This window comes from Bombina bombina, chromosome 2 (genome assembly GCF_027579735.1).
Source record: "Bombina bombina isolate aBomBom1 chromosome 2, aBomBom1.pri, whole genome shotgun sequence".
Classification (NCBI taxonomy): Eukaryota; Metazoa; Chordata; class Amphibia; order Anura; family Bombinatoridae; genus Bombina; species Bombina bombina.
The window spans coordinates 816,807,671-816,823,263 of record NC_069500.1 but is presented as its reverse complement, the minus strand read 5'-3'; the positions used below and the strand labels follow the sequence as shown (position 1 = coordinate 816,823,263).

Below are 15,593 nucleotides of genomic sequence, written 5' to 3'. Positions count from 1 at the left end.
TGCCCTATCTGAATCATGAAAGTTTAATTTTGACTTTACTGTACCTTTAAGCTGGCTGAGCTGGCTGTCTGAGGATCATGGGAAATATAGTTTCAAGCTATATTATATTATATATTCCAAGTTTGAGCACCCCTGTTCTAAGCTATGTCCTACAAACCGAACAGTAGACAAACACTATGCTTCCTATATCTAAAATTAATTAATGTTAAAATTTCATGCATCAATAGCTTTTTATGCCATTTATCGTGAAGGAAATGCACTAATTTTTTAAAATTACTTTCTTTTTAAGAAATGCTAAATATATAACTAATGAATTCTAGTACCCCATGTGTATTTCAACATGGGAAATCTGATATTTATTTCCCTCACTTATTGGTAAAAAAAGAGCGAGCATGACGTATATTGTGCATATTGGCCACTTTTTAATCCAGCAACAATTTTGCTGTCCGTTATGAATAATAAAGCTGGAAAGAGCATAAATGTAGCCCAGGAAATTATTAGATTGTTATATTTTATTCTTTCACAATTTAGCAGTTTTAAAGTGTCTGTAGATGAAAGGAAAGATTAAATAGAAGTGCAAAATTAAACCCCTAAATAACGGAGTGGCTAATTATCCCTCTCTTTGCAATTCTGCATCTTAGGTTTGGTATGAATCATGATGGCATTGGTAATGGCTGTGGGTCCCGGGGACAGGAGACTGCCAAGCTTATGGCAGCTCATATCACTATGAAGACTAATCCCTTTGTGTGGTCAGCCTGTAGCCGTGACTATATTACCAGCTTCCTTGAGTAAGTCTTTAAGCACAATCATGCTTTTTTCACTTTCTGTAAATATCTCTCACAGCATTGTGAAATTCATACTTTTTTACCTTCCTTAACAGCTCAGGGCTTGGAACCTGTCTTAGCAATGCACCACCGCGACACGACTTTGTGTACCCCACTCAGGCTCCTGGACAGGCATACGATGCAGATGATCAGTGTCGATTCCAGCATGGAGTTAAATCCCGCCAGTGTAAATACGGGGTAGAGTCCCTTTCTGTTTTGTATTGGCATCAGCGAGAAATGTTAGAATGTTTTGGCAGGGGAGGAGCTACCGTTAGTGCAGAAGGTGCAGTGGAACCAGGGTCCAAGTGCTGGGGGGGGGGGGGGGGCATAGCAGCCAGCCTATACATATGCTTGTTCCTCTGTGGTTGTTATCTTTGTATAGATAATCAGCATCATTATACTGTGCATCATACTTATCAGTGTATAGATACTCAAATCAATATGCAGCAGAGCATACTGATCAGTTTATAGATATTCACATCATTATACAGCACAGCATACTCATTAGTGTATAGATCCTCACATCATTATACAGCACAGCATACTCATCAGTGTATAGATACTCACATCATTATACTGTGCAGCATACTCATCAGTGTATAGATCCTCACATCATTATACAGTGCAGCATACTCATCAGTGTATAGATACTCACATCATTATACAGCACAGCATACTCATCAGTGTATAGATACTCACATCATTATACAGTGCAGCATGCTCATCAGTGTATAGATACTCACATCATTATACAGTGCAGCATGCTCATCAGTGTATAGATACTCACATAATTATACAGTGCAGCATAATGATCAGTGTATAGATACTCACATCACTATACAGTGCAGCATACTCATCAGTGTATAGATACTCACATCATTATACAGTGCAGCATGCTCATCAGTGTATAGATACTCACATAATTATACAGCGCAGCATAATGATCAGTGTATAGATACTCACATAATTATACAGTGCAGCATGCTCATCAGTGTATAGATACTCACATCATTATACAGCACAGCATACTCATCAGTGTATAGATACTCACATCATTATACAGTGCAGCATAATGATCAGTGTATAGATACTCACATCACTATACAGTGCAGCATACTCATCAGTGTATAGATACTCACATAATTATACAGTGCAGCATGCTCATCAGTGTATAGATCCTCACATCATTATACAGCACAGCATACTCATCAGTGTATAGATACTCACATCATTATACAGTGCAGCATGCTCAGTGTATAGATACTCATTACTCACATCATTATACAGCACAGCATATTGATCAGTGTATAGATATTCACATCATTATACTGTGCAGCATACTCATCAGTGTATAGATACTCACATCATTATACAGTGCAGCATACTCATCAGTGTATAGATCCTCACATCATTATACAGCACAGCATATTCATCAGTGTATAGATACTCACATCATTATACTGTGCAGCCTATTCATCAGCGTATAGATACTCACGTCATTATACTGTGCAGCATTCTCATCAGTGTATAGATACTCACATCATTATATAGTGCAGCATACTCATCAGTGTATAGAAATTCACATCATTATACTGTGCAGCATACTCATCAGTGTATAGATACTCACATCGTTATACTGTGCAGCATACTCATCAGTGTATAGATCCTCACATCATTATACAGCACAGCATATTCATCAGTGTATAGATACTCACATCATTATACTGTGCAGCCTATTCATCAGCGTATAGATACTCACGTCATTATACTGCGCAGCATTCTCATCAGTGTATAGATACTCACATCATTATACAGCACAGCATACTCATCAGTGTATAGAAATTCACATCATTATACTGTGCAGCATACTCATCAGTGTATAGATACTCACATCGTTATACTATGCAGCATATTTATCAGTGTATAGAAATTATGTTTGAATCTGTTGGGTCTGCTAAAAAAAAACTATACATAATATGTGTTGGTTTATCACTGAAAAATGGCCTAAAGTGGTAATTAAAGTGATGGTAAATTCTAGCGTTTCAAAAACGCTAGGATTTACCATCACTAAAAATAAAGGCGATCTTCATTCATTAGTTTAAAACAAAAACTGATGAATAGGTTTAGCTAACCTAAATGCCTCCGCCAAACCACGGCACAGCTCAGTTTTTCAATGAGGTGACATTTCCTCCTCTTAGCCAAAGCTGTGCTAGACTACGGCATACTGCCAAAGATCAAGCATGGCTATTGACTAACAGGTGGAGTCGTTACCTCATTGAAAAAACTGAGCTCTGCCATGGATGGCCGAAGGCGCTTAGGTTAGCGCTGAAGCCGTGGCAAAACAAAGGTACCTATTCATCAAGTTTTTTTAAACTGATGAATGAAGGTTGCCCTTATTTTTAATGATGGTGAATCCTAACGTTTTTGAAACACTAGAATTTAAAATCATTTTAAATGTGAGCAGCATGTAAAAACTCTAAAACAGCTCAGCACACCCTTAAAACTTTTGTTTGCAATTTTCTTTTTAATATTTTTTTATTAGATTGTGTTATTATGAGTGTAGCTGCACTTTTAAATGTATTTTTGATGTATTTTGTGCAACTTTTTATACAAACGTAACACGTGTTAAATTCAACTGCGTCCAAGCAAATGGATTTACTTTAAACTTGTAATACGCTGGCTACAAAGCACGCAAACACCTGTGATAAACCCCTTATCGCTTGCACGCAACAGTTAATGTGCCACTCGTAATGTAGCTCTTTATGTGCAAACAAAGCTGAGAATTAAAGCAGTATTTATTCCATTTCCTGTAATCTTCTGCTGTTTTTCACAATTGTTGCACAGGCGGTGTTCCCTGTCTTTTTTCATTTTATTTATTCTTCATGTCATAACACAAAAACATCCCTGCTCTGTAATCCTCAACATAAGCTATTTGCAGTTTATTTTAAAAAAAAAACATTTTTTCTTTTTTGATAAATTTAAACAGGCTAGTCACAGAATTTAGTTAAAGAAATATTTATGTCACAATAGTTTAAAAGAATTACAAAGGGGTTATATTTAGTCTAATTATTTACAAATGGAAGGATACAAGTATTCATCCTAAAGAAAGCCCGAATTTGCACTGTTACATACTATCTTATACATCATACTTACAGGGAGCTTCAATCCAACCAATCAAAATTATTTGAAGTTAGCTCCAATGCAGCAATGCACTACTATTATTTGCACTCCACTCAGTAATACTAGCGCATGCAAATGTGCGCTGGTATTACTGATTGAGCGCAATGCAAATCCGCACACTTTAACCCCTTAAAACTGCTTAACGCAGTTATATTTTAAGAAATGAAAGATGCTGATATATTTTTATTTTATTAAGGTTATCCACACTTTATTTTGATGGCAATTGGGGGACATTTTTAAAATTAACCAGAGGTCTGACCTCTGGTTCATTTTCAGAGTGCTATATGCTACCGCGAGCTCGAGCTAGCAATATCCACCCACTTGTAATGGCTGGTTATTTATCGTGTGCTTGTAAATGGGCGAATTTGCCCATTTACAGGCGCACAATAAATTAGTGCTCCACTTCTAATCTAGCCCTATATGAACCAAGGGCACTCTGGTAAAGGGCGACTAACTCCTTTTTCTTTAAATATCAATACCACTAATTCACTTATTGGATTAGGTGCTGTGTATTAAACAACTATATATGAAAAGACAGTAGAAGAATACATTTATATAGTACTCATTGCTTAAACATGTGTATTCTTTGGTATTGTACCATCCTTTCAAATTTAACAATTTGCCTTATCTTGAATAAGTTATATGGTCACGTTTCCATGGCATGTCTAGAAAAAAGGGTGGACTCCAATTTATAAAGAAGAAGATGTATTCACGTATACCTGAGACAGTAACCATTAACATCTAAGCAATGCCGCTTTGTATTCTTGCAGGAGGTGTGCAGTGAGTTGTGGTGTCTCAGCAAATCTGGCCGTTGTATTACTAACAGTATCCCCGCAGCTGAAGGGACTATCTGCCAGACAAACACCATAGAAAAAGGAGTAAGGATTTTGACATTTTCATTCAGTGTTTCTGAAGATTTGTTCACTATTGTATATTGGTCGCATGATAATTGCAATTAAAGAGATGTTAAAGTCATTATTTTTTTTGTTTCTGTTAAAGCTGACTGGGCTATTTTTCTATACAGGTGGCCCTCGGTTTACACCGGTTCAATTTGCGCCGTTTCAGAATAACAACCTTTTTTTTCAGTCATGTGACTGCTATTGAAAATCATTGGAAAGCAGTGCACTAATTAAAATAGCCAGTAGGTGGATCTGTCCGCTTGTGTTGCAGCAAAGTTATGCAAGCTTAGTAGACTGAAATTGATCTGTGTACACAGAGCAGACCAGACCTATCGAGCAACAAGATCTAGCAGCCACTTCCCTTTTATCTTCCTCTCCAGCTGCTTGAGGTGAGGGTGTCTAACTGCCTATTAATCACTGCAGATTGAAATGCATAGAATAGGTGCAGACTCAATATTATCTAACATGCTAACAATGCAGAGAACTGTTTGCAGAAAAATGCAATTAAAAAACATTTTTGTTCATTAAACTTAGTTAGATGATGATACAATCTGTTGTGTAATTATTTTATTAGGTGCTGTTTAGCAAATGTTTTTGTTCATTAAACTTAGTTTGATGATGATACAATCTATATTATTAGGTTTATAATGCTGTTTAGCATTTAAAGTCTTCATTTCAAAGCTTTAAAAATAATGTATTAGATGTTACTTATGACAATTTTGAGAGGGGTCTGGAACCTAACTCCCTCACTTCCCATTGACTTACATTATAAACTGGGTTTCAATTTACAAAGGTTTTGATTTACAACCATTCTTTCTGGAACCTGACCCCGGAGTAAACTGAAGGCTACCTGTATTCTCTTTAAAAAATGAATGTCCCTGTGTTTACTTAAACTACTTTAGTTTTTTTAATGTATGTGAGGAAGTCTTTGACCAACAATAGGATCGTGGTTATCAGCTTAATCCGCTTTAACCATTTTCACATTTTTAACAAGTTTATAAAAAAAAAAAGGAAAGAAAGGAAAAACAAACTGCAATTGTTCTGAAATCTTTTTGATGGAGTAAATGTAAAAAATAGTATATTTTTTTTTACAGTATCTCTTAAAGGGCATTCTTAAATGCATTAAAGCTTTTTTATTATTTGCTGTGTTTTTTATATATGTAATGCCAGTTCCAATGTGACAAAATAATAATGCCTATTCTTAGTGTCTTACTGATCAACAACAAAACTGTCACTATCTGCCAGTGACCAATATGTCTCATTGAGGAACTGTGACCAAACGGGCACTTCCTGTTAGTTACAAGATCAAAATAGAGCCCTTAAATGAAACATTTTCTCACCCAAAAAATAATTTAAACATGTTTAAATAGTGTTCTTCCATATGCATGAGAGACTTTTAGTAAATGGATACAAAAGGTCAACATTGAAATGTGCATGTGACTGGAAAATCAGGATTCAAACGCCATCCCTGCTCAGTGTCATTTGTGTCATACAAGCACACTGCTGACTCTGAGAAGGTGTAGTGTTTGATTTCTGGTGCCCTTGGAAAAATTTACAGCATATGTGAGTATGCCACTAAAACACAGTAATCACTTTTACTGGAAGCATTTTTGCTAATGGAAGTATATTGCTAAAAAAAGCCTTGATTTAAAATTGAAATGCACCCATGCACATTTCAATTGTGGCCTTTCTGTCAAAAGGGACAGTGTACTGTATTTTTTTGCCAGTCACCTTTTAATGTCTTCTCAAAGATCCAACTGGAGTGTATGAAATGGTTTACACATTCCTCATTTACCTTTATTTTGTCATTTTATATAGCTGATTTTGCTTGTTGTATCCCCACATAATCTGAAAATGTCAGAACTTAAGTAATGGTTATACAAAAAATATGTAAACAAGGTTTAGATTAAATCATGCTCCCAATGTGGGAAGGGAGGGTGACAAGAGGTACTAAAAAGTACATTTTTTATTGTTCTCTTTAAATATTGGTCTTTGAGTAAACAGTGAAAAGTAGATATGTGTATTCGTTACTTTAATTTTAAAATGAATAACAAATATGGCCGCCGCCAACAGCATTCAGCCCTTTCTTTTACTGAAAGAGCAACACATAAAGATCTGTTCAAATACAGTCTAGTGAAATATAAGATAAGGAGGATTTTGTTTAAATACATATAAAGAGATAAGATGAGGTCTGCTCAACCTACAAGCTCAGACCATTTTATAGGGTTGTGGTTTCAATTAGTAGATACAGCTATTCCATATACAAAAATAAACCTAGATGAATTATTTCCTATATATTTTAAACTCTGGAGTTGGTATACTAAATAATATATATATATATATATATATATATATATATATATATATATATTCAGCATGTGGATCAGGTGCTAGAATGTCTGTATTTCTTTTTCAGTGGTGTTATAAAAGGGAATGTGTCCCATTTGGCACACGGCCAGAAGGTGTGGATGGAGCGTGGGGTGTGTGGTCTTCATGGGGGGAATGCAGCAGGACATGTGGAGGAGGAGTGTCCTCATCTGTACGTCAGTGTGACAATCCCAGGTAAGCAAAAGTTACTTTCGTTTTTTGTTTTAGATTGTAAACCATATTATAGGCTGCTCATTGGAATGTTGCCACTGAAAAAGAGAAACATTTTTGTAAGCAAATGATTCACAAAACTCTGCAAGGTGACATTATTATCATTTTAAACAACTTTACTTCCATTATCCATCTGTGCTCAGCCTTTTTATATGCACACTCAGGGCTGGTGCAATGATTTTTGCCTACACAGGCAAAGGTGTATTTTGACGCCCCCAATCCCCCACCACAACACCATAACCCCCCCCGGACAATGCCACCCACCCCCATACCAAGTGTATATATATATATATGAGTCAGAAAGTGCTTCCATGGGGAAATGGAATTAAATTAAATGTCCTAAAACTATTTTGTGTATGAATACTTAAACAAGGCAGCCAGTAAGGGCTCTAACACCCCAACCCACCCCCACTGGAATGTAATAATCTTCAGAGAGATTCTTATCAAAGCACACAGAATCACAGATAGGAAGCTTTATGCTGTGTGAGTTATCTGCTGTCTAAACGCTGCCTGTCAAGATGATATATGCAGAGTTCAACATGGAGCTAACTCAAACAGCATAAAGCTTGCACTTATAGGGTTATACAAATTTTTAGGAATCCTGTCCAAGGGAGGCTATCGGCTGCTACAGAAGGGTGACTGGGGGGGAGGAGACAAGTTACCTGCAGCTGCTTCTTCTTGTTGTTACAGTGATTAAGCTCGGCTGCTCTTACACAGGACAGGATTGATTTTAAGTAAGTAGTTAACTAAACCACCATGCTGCGTTCAGAAACTACAGATATGCTTTATATACCATGCTAAATCTGATGCATGGTATATAAAGCATATTAGTAGTTTCTGAACACAGCATGGTGGTTTAGTTAACTACTTACTTAAAATCAATCATGTCCTGTGTAAGGGGTGTAAATTTAGCCGGCTCTAAAGGGGATTGGTAAAACATGCCATTGGCAGCTGAGCTTAAGTCACTGTAACAAGAAGCAAAGGACTAACTAACAGAACGAACAGTAATACAATAAAATGTGGAGCAAATTAAGAGTTGAACATCCATCCTCTGGCTCCTACTTTCCTTATGCTTCCTCCACCCGAGACTCTGTCACAGATTGCTCAGTGCCGCACTGTCTGTCACGTGCAACCCTGGGCAGTGCAGCTACTAGTTCTTATGGCATCTGCGCTCTGCATGCCCCCATAGACCCCGATCCTTCTACTTCTTCAATTTAGAAGTACCGGTCTGGGCATTACTTATGTTTTGTGGCTCATTTTTAATCAATAATTTCCCGCTCAGACTCAATGCACAGACAGCCTTAGTGCAAGCCCCACACCCCCACAGCTAGCTTGGAATCTGTAGGCGCCGTGCAACTTAACCTATGTGAGCAGTACAGGCTGCTGCTGTATGTGAGCACCAGGCAGATCCACCTCCTGATTTCCCATTCTAAGCACCCCCCTGCTGGGGCGCTCTAAGGCGGCTGCCTACAGTGCCTTACACAAGCGCCGGCACTATGCACACTTTCTAAGGCACCAACTCCTACTGAGCATGTGCAAGAGTCCACAGTATATACATATGAGTCTGTAATTGGCTGATGGCTGTCACATGATACAGTGGGCAGGGAAATGGAAGCAATCTTTGACATTTATCATAAAAAATCTACTGATAATTTTAAACTCAGAGTAAGTGTTGTTGCATTGTATTTTTATTATGAATTTGTGGATTATGCAATTCCATTGTATTTAATGGTCTTTTAACAGCATTAAAATAATGCTTGCAGCATTCCAAAATCAAATGTTGTATCCGTAGATTTTTGTTATCTACATTTTTAAAAACTCATTATTAGCACTGGTCACCTCTTGAATGATAACCTATAAATAACTGTAAAAAAATATATATGGCTTACAATTAGATCTAATACACACGATCAATTCCTATTCTCCAACTTCTGCCAATATGACCTGGTTTCAGTATATTCTTGGCATCAAAATGATTTTTTTTCTGTATTTTTTAATGTTTTGTTTTGTTTCAGGCCAACGATTGGCGGAAAGTATTGTTTGGGGGAGAGAAAACGCTATAGATCGTGCAACATTGATGTGAGTTAATCATTTTGATTAAATAGTTTATCTAAAACAACATATACTAAAGTTTGGTATTAGTCAGAACAGGGGTGGAACTACCATTGGTGCTCAAGTGCTGGACGGCCAATAGCAGCCAATCTATACATGTGCAGAATGTGTACAATTCTAATGCAGATAAGCATTTTATTAGTGTAGGTTGCAGGTCTATCTATCTATTTGTCTATCTATCATCTGTCTGTCTATCTACCTGTTTGTCTATCTATCTATCTATCTACTATCGGTCTATCTATCTGTCTATCTATCTACTATCTGTCTATCTACTATCTGTCTGTCTGTCTGTCTATCTAATATCTGTCTGTCTAGGAATCTACTATCTATCTATCTATCTATCTATCTATCTATCTGTCTGTCTGTCTGTCTGTCTGTCTATCTACTATCTGTCTATCTATCCATTATCTGTCTGTCTATCTATCTAATATCTGTCTGTCTAGCTATCTACTTTCTATCTATTTATCTATCTATTTATATATCTGTCTATATATCTACTATCTATCTACTATCTGTCTATCTATCTACTGTCCGTCTATCTATCTTTCTACTATATGTCTATATATATATATATATATATATATATATATATATGTATACATATATATCTACTCTCTGTCTGTCTATCTATTTATCTATCTGTATATCATATAAAGAGCAGAATGTATATTATTACTATTGCTTACTACTGTTACCTTTGGGGGCCCAAACATTTTTTTTTAAACAGGGCTCTCTGTTGAGTAGGTCCACAACTGAGTCAGAAATATACAAAAGTCAGACAACCTGAGATACTTTGTTAAACAAAGAGCCACCAGACTGACATGTATACACACTGATATATTCACTGACTAATGTAATAAACACACTAAAAATCACAAAGTAGTCTGATACTGATACTTACACTGGTACATACAGCAAAAAGATTCAGATGCCACACTAGTTGTCTTAGTCTTTATTCGGTTAGGAAAAGCATTATGGTTCAGAGAGAGTTGTTAGCTGGCGATAACCTTCTGGTTTGGCAGCACTTCATCATGGAAAGGAGTTTGAATTTGCTGATTAGGATACTCATGTAGCACTACAGGTCACTGACTCTGGTGGCGGAATGCTCAAGTGATCATATAAACATCAATATCCAGCTTTGCCTCCCTCTGGGGACTTAACAAAATAAAAAAAAATGTTCCTGTTTCTATGAGACAATTGCTTTAGTGCTGACAGTCTAATGAGTTTTGGTATAAACAGATCAGCATATCTCTGACAGACACACTAAGCAAAATTTAGGAGGTCACCTCCTGCCTCTCTAGCTTCACTGGTTCCTATGTGATTCTATAAAAATTATTTACGTAAGCTCACTTGTGGAACGCTATCAATAGTACAGGGTGCACTATCAATATCACAGGATGACACTAAGATTAGTGTGCAATCTAGTATTACAAGTCTATGGTAAAACATAATAACCAGAGAATATTTAGCGCTCATATGCAAGTCGTGAACACCTGAAGGGCTACAATAACAGTGTAACAAAACACATGTAAAACATATTAAACACACAAAACACACACACACACACACACATATATATATATATATATATATATATATATATATATATATATATATATATATATATATACACATATATAAATATGTGTGTGTGTGTGTATATGTATATCAAAATAATACGAGTATTGCATTGAGCAATGATACTTTTTTATTGGACTAACTATACATTTATAAGAGGACAAGCTTTCGGAAGAATGTCTTCCTTTTTCAAGTCTGAAGCAATACTGAAAAATTTGATGGAGTTTACAGATTATATCTTAAAACACAGGCTAAAAAGGCAAAGTGTTACAGAGGTCTGAATGCAGGGGGAGGAGGTGGTGTTGTAAAAATCATGATGGGGGTTTAGTTGATAGGCAGATAGTGTCAGTAAAAGATCACAGGCAGGGGAAATATACGGTTATACACAAAGCATATACTGACATAAAGTTATATATCAACATAGAATCAATATGAATAAAGATGGGAAATTAGGTATGCAAGGGAATATAAAATAGTCATAAAAGGAGAAAGGAAAGAAAGAAAAAAAAGGGGAATAATAATAATAACAAAAGTGTGGGCATAGGCTTACCTGCGTACCTATGTATAGAGAGTGTGGAATATACAATGTAATTGACTACAGTATATGAAAGTACATTTCAAAAAATGTTGATAATGGGTTAAGAAGCCATAGTCCACATTTAGTCCAGAATTTAGCAAGTTGAAGTGCATTATCATTTTCATTTCAAAGGTTTTTCTTTCCATGGTGTTTTTGAAGTTGCCTCTGAGAATCCTGATTTTGAGGTTTTGGATGGAGTGGTCAGGTTGGGTGAAATGGTGACCAACAGGGGTGCAGTATTTTGTTTCACAGTGGTTTTTGATTGAGTGTTTGTGTAAGTTCATCCAAAGGTGCAGTTCTTGGCTTGTTTCTCCAATATAACATCCCACTTCACATGCAGTGCAATGTATCATGTATACCACATTTGCAGATATACATGAATATGCCCCTTTAATGTTATAGGATTTGCCATAGGATACTATACTTGTGACAATGGATGTGGAATCATTGATGCCTGCTTAAACTTTCTTTCCTCAGACAGCTCTAACCAGACATGTAGTGCTTCTACAGTCAGTAAACTTACAGAATTCATACTCACCCACAATTATTTCATCTTCAATAACTCCATCTATTTACAAACCATCGGAACAGCCATGGGCACCAAAATGGCACCACAGTATGCTAACCTCTTCATGGCTGATTTAGATCAGAGATTCCTAGCTACTCACCCTCACAAACCCTTCAAATACTTTCGCTACATAGATGATATTTTCATCATATGGACAGAAGGAGAAAAAAACCTAGAACATTTTCATAAATCATTTAATTTATTTCATGCATCAATCAAGCTTAAAATTGACTTTTCTAGAGACTGTGTCAGCTTCCTTGATACAACAATATCCATCACAAAAGGCAAATTACACTAATCTGTATACAGGAAACCAACAGATAGATGCAGCTACCTCCACAGCTCCAGCTCCCACCCCAATCACATTAAAAAATCCATAATCTACAGTCAGGCCACCAGATATCACAGAATTTGCTCAGACACCAAGGACCATGACAAACACCTCATCACACTGTCATCATTCAGAGAAAAAGGTTACAAAACAAGGGTTATAAACAAACAAATTAACTCTGCCCTCAATACCCCACGTGAACACTTGCTACAATACAGGGAGAAGAAAAACATATTGTGTATCCCACTAGTTGTCAAATATAACCCTGCTGTAGAAGGAATACGAAAAATCATAAAAGACTTACAGCCACTACTCTTAAAGGATCCCACACTCAAAAAAATCTTCCCAAACCCCCATATCCTGGCACTCAGACAACCACCCAACCTAAAACAGAAACTGGTCCACAGAAAGCTACCCCTTTATTAAAAAGAAAACCCAGAATGGAACCAAGCGCTGCAACAAAGCTCTCTGCAAACTATGTCAACAAAAGCAGCACAGCTAATCACAAGAGCAAATCCTATAACATTAAAGGGGCATATTCATGTATATCTGCAAATGTAGTATACATGATACATTGCACTGCATGTGAAGTGGGATGTTATATTGGAGAAACAAGCCAAAAACTTCACCTTCGGATGAACTTATACAGACACTCAATCAAAAACTACCGTGAAACAAAATACTGTACCCCTGTTGGTCACCATTTCACCCAACCTGACCACTCCTTCCAAAACCTCAAAATCAGGATTCTCAGAGGCAACTTCAAAAACACCATGGAAAGAAAAACCTTTGAAATGAAAATGATAATGCACTTCAGCTTGCTAAATTCTGGACTAAATGTGGACTCTGGTTTCTTAACCCATTATAAAAAAAAAATTGTAATGTAATTTCATATACTGTAGTCAATTGCATTGTATATTCCTCACTCTCTATGCATAGGTACGCAGGTAAGCCTATGTCCACACTTTTGTCACTATTATTATTCCTTATTTTTTTTATTTTCTTTCCTTTCTCCTTTTTTGACTATCTTATATTCCCCTGTATACCTAATTTCCCATCTTTATTCATATGGATTCTATGTTGATATATAACTTAATGTCAGTATATGCTTTGTGTATAACCATATATTTTCCCTGCCTGTTATCTTTTACTGACACTATCTGCCTGTCTCCTAAACCCCATCATGATTTTTACAACACCACCTCCTCCCCCTGCATTTAGACCTCTGTAACACTTTCTGTGTTTTTAGCCTGTGTTTTAAGATATAATCTGTAAATTCCATCAAATGGGTCAGTATTGCTTCAGACTTGAAAAAGGAAGACATTCTTCTGAAAGCTTGTCATCTTATAAATGTATAGTTAGTTTAATAAAAAAAAGTATCATTGCTCAATGCAATACTCTTGTTATTTTTATATCTAAATCTCTGGACTAACACGGCTACTTCAATCAACGTGTGTGTGTGTGTATATATATATATATATATATATATATTTACACACACTCATATTAACTTTTTATTTTTAACTTGTATTAGGAGTGCTATTAATTTAAGTGTTAGCGCTCAATAGCCCTAATATTACTGCACTCCACTTGTAATCTATTCCTGTATATGATAATTTAGAAACTGGTGAAGCAGGTGAGTCATGAGATACCAGAGGCCCTTAAACATACTCACTGAGATACATATGTGTTGACATAAAATATAACCATAATAGTGGGATATGTTATTGCATGCCCTAATTACTTTTCTTTCATAGGATTGCCCTGTGGGGTCACTAGACTTCAGGGAAATGCAATGTGCAGAGTTTGATAATGTGCCCTTCAGAGGAAAGTATTACTCCTGGAAAAGTTACAAAGGAGGTAAATAAACATTGTTCACTAGTATCAACTTTATTTGTAAAGTACTAATCTAAATACAAAGCACAATATATTTAAGCTTAATTCAAATATTTTTTAATTAAAAAACAGATACTTACAAAAAAACACACCTAATTAAATCCATAACATTTTAATCAGCTTTGTATACTCCATATTTTACTCTGTATGCTCAGAGTCATGTTACACACTCCACTTCCCCAACTTAAAGGGACATGAAACCCAAAAAATGTATTTCATAATCCAGATAGAGAATATAATTGTAAACAACTTTCTAATTTACTTCTATTATCTAATTTGTTTCATTCTCTTGGTATCATTTGTTGAAGGAGCAGCAATGCACTACTGGTTTCTAACTGAACACATGAGTGAGCTAATGAGAATCTGTATATTTATGCAGCCACCAATCAGCAGCTAGAACCTAGGTAATTTGCTGCTCCTGAGCTTACCTAGAAAAACCTTTCAGCAAAGAATACCAAGAGAAGGAAGCACATTAAATAATAGAAGTAAACTGAAAAGTTGTTTAAAATTGTATTCTCAGTCAAGTCAAAAGTAAACTTTCATGATTCAGATAGGACAAGGCAATTTTAAACAACATTCCAATTTATATTTATCATCAAATGTGCTTTGTTCTCTTGGTATTCTTTGTTGAAGGCTAAACTTAGGTTGGCTCATGGGCTAATTTCTAAATCTTTGCAGGCCGCCTCTTATGTCAGTGCATTTTATTAGCCTTTCACAGCTAGACAGCGCTAGTTCATGTGTGCCTTATAGATAACATTTGTCGCATGATGAGTCATTTTCATCATGCAGGGGGATCGCCGATCAAACACTGGGGATTGTTTGTGGCGTAGTGGGCGTCGTTCCCAGGCTTCATGGGAGTGTCAGTGATGTCACCACATACACACGTGGTAACGTCGCAAAGAGAGCAGAACCGCGAAGCTCAGTGTAGCTGCATTGGAGCTGGACGGGGGGAGGTTCTTCAATCCCCTCTATCTCAGCTCCCACAGCAGCTACAAACCTCCAGCACCACACAAGAAACAAACACATAGGG

At 36.4% G+C, this 15,593-nt stretch overlaps 1 protein-coding gene across 1 annotated transcript in view; it reads left to right on the top strand.

The window, feature by feature from the left end:
• The window catches only part of ADAMTS10 (ADAM metallopeptidase with thrombospondin type 1 motif 10), a 149,059-nt gene that overhangs the window by 80,214 nt on the left and 53,252 nt on the right, over positions 1 to 15,593 (top strand). Inside the window, exons 10-15 of the mRNA XM_053703065.1 lie at positions 642 to 788; positions 881 to 1,022; positions 4,775 to 4,882; positions 7,320 to 7,465; positions 9,517 to 9,580; positions 14,425 to 14,527. Of these exons, the coding sequence (XP_053559040.1) occupies positions 642 to 788; positions 881 to 1,022; positions 4,775 to 4,882; positions 7,320 to 7,465; positions 9,517 to 9,580; positions 14,425 to 14,527 (710 nt within the window). The remainder of the gene's footprint in view (positions 1 to 641; positions 789 to 880; positions 1,023 to 4,774; positions 4,883 to 7,319; positions 7,466 to 9,516; positions 9,581 to 14,424; positions 14,528 to 15,593) is intronic.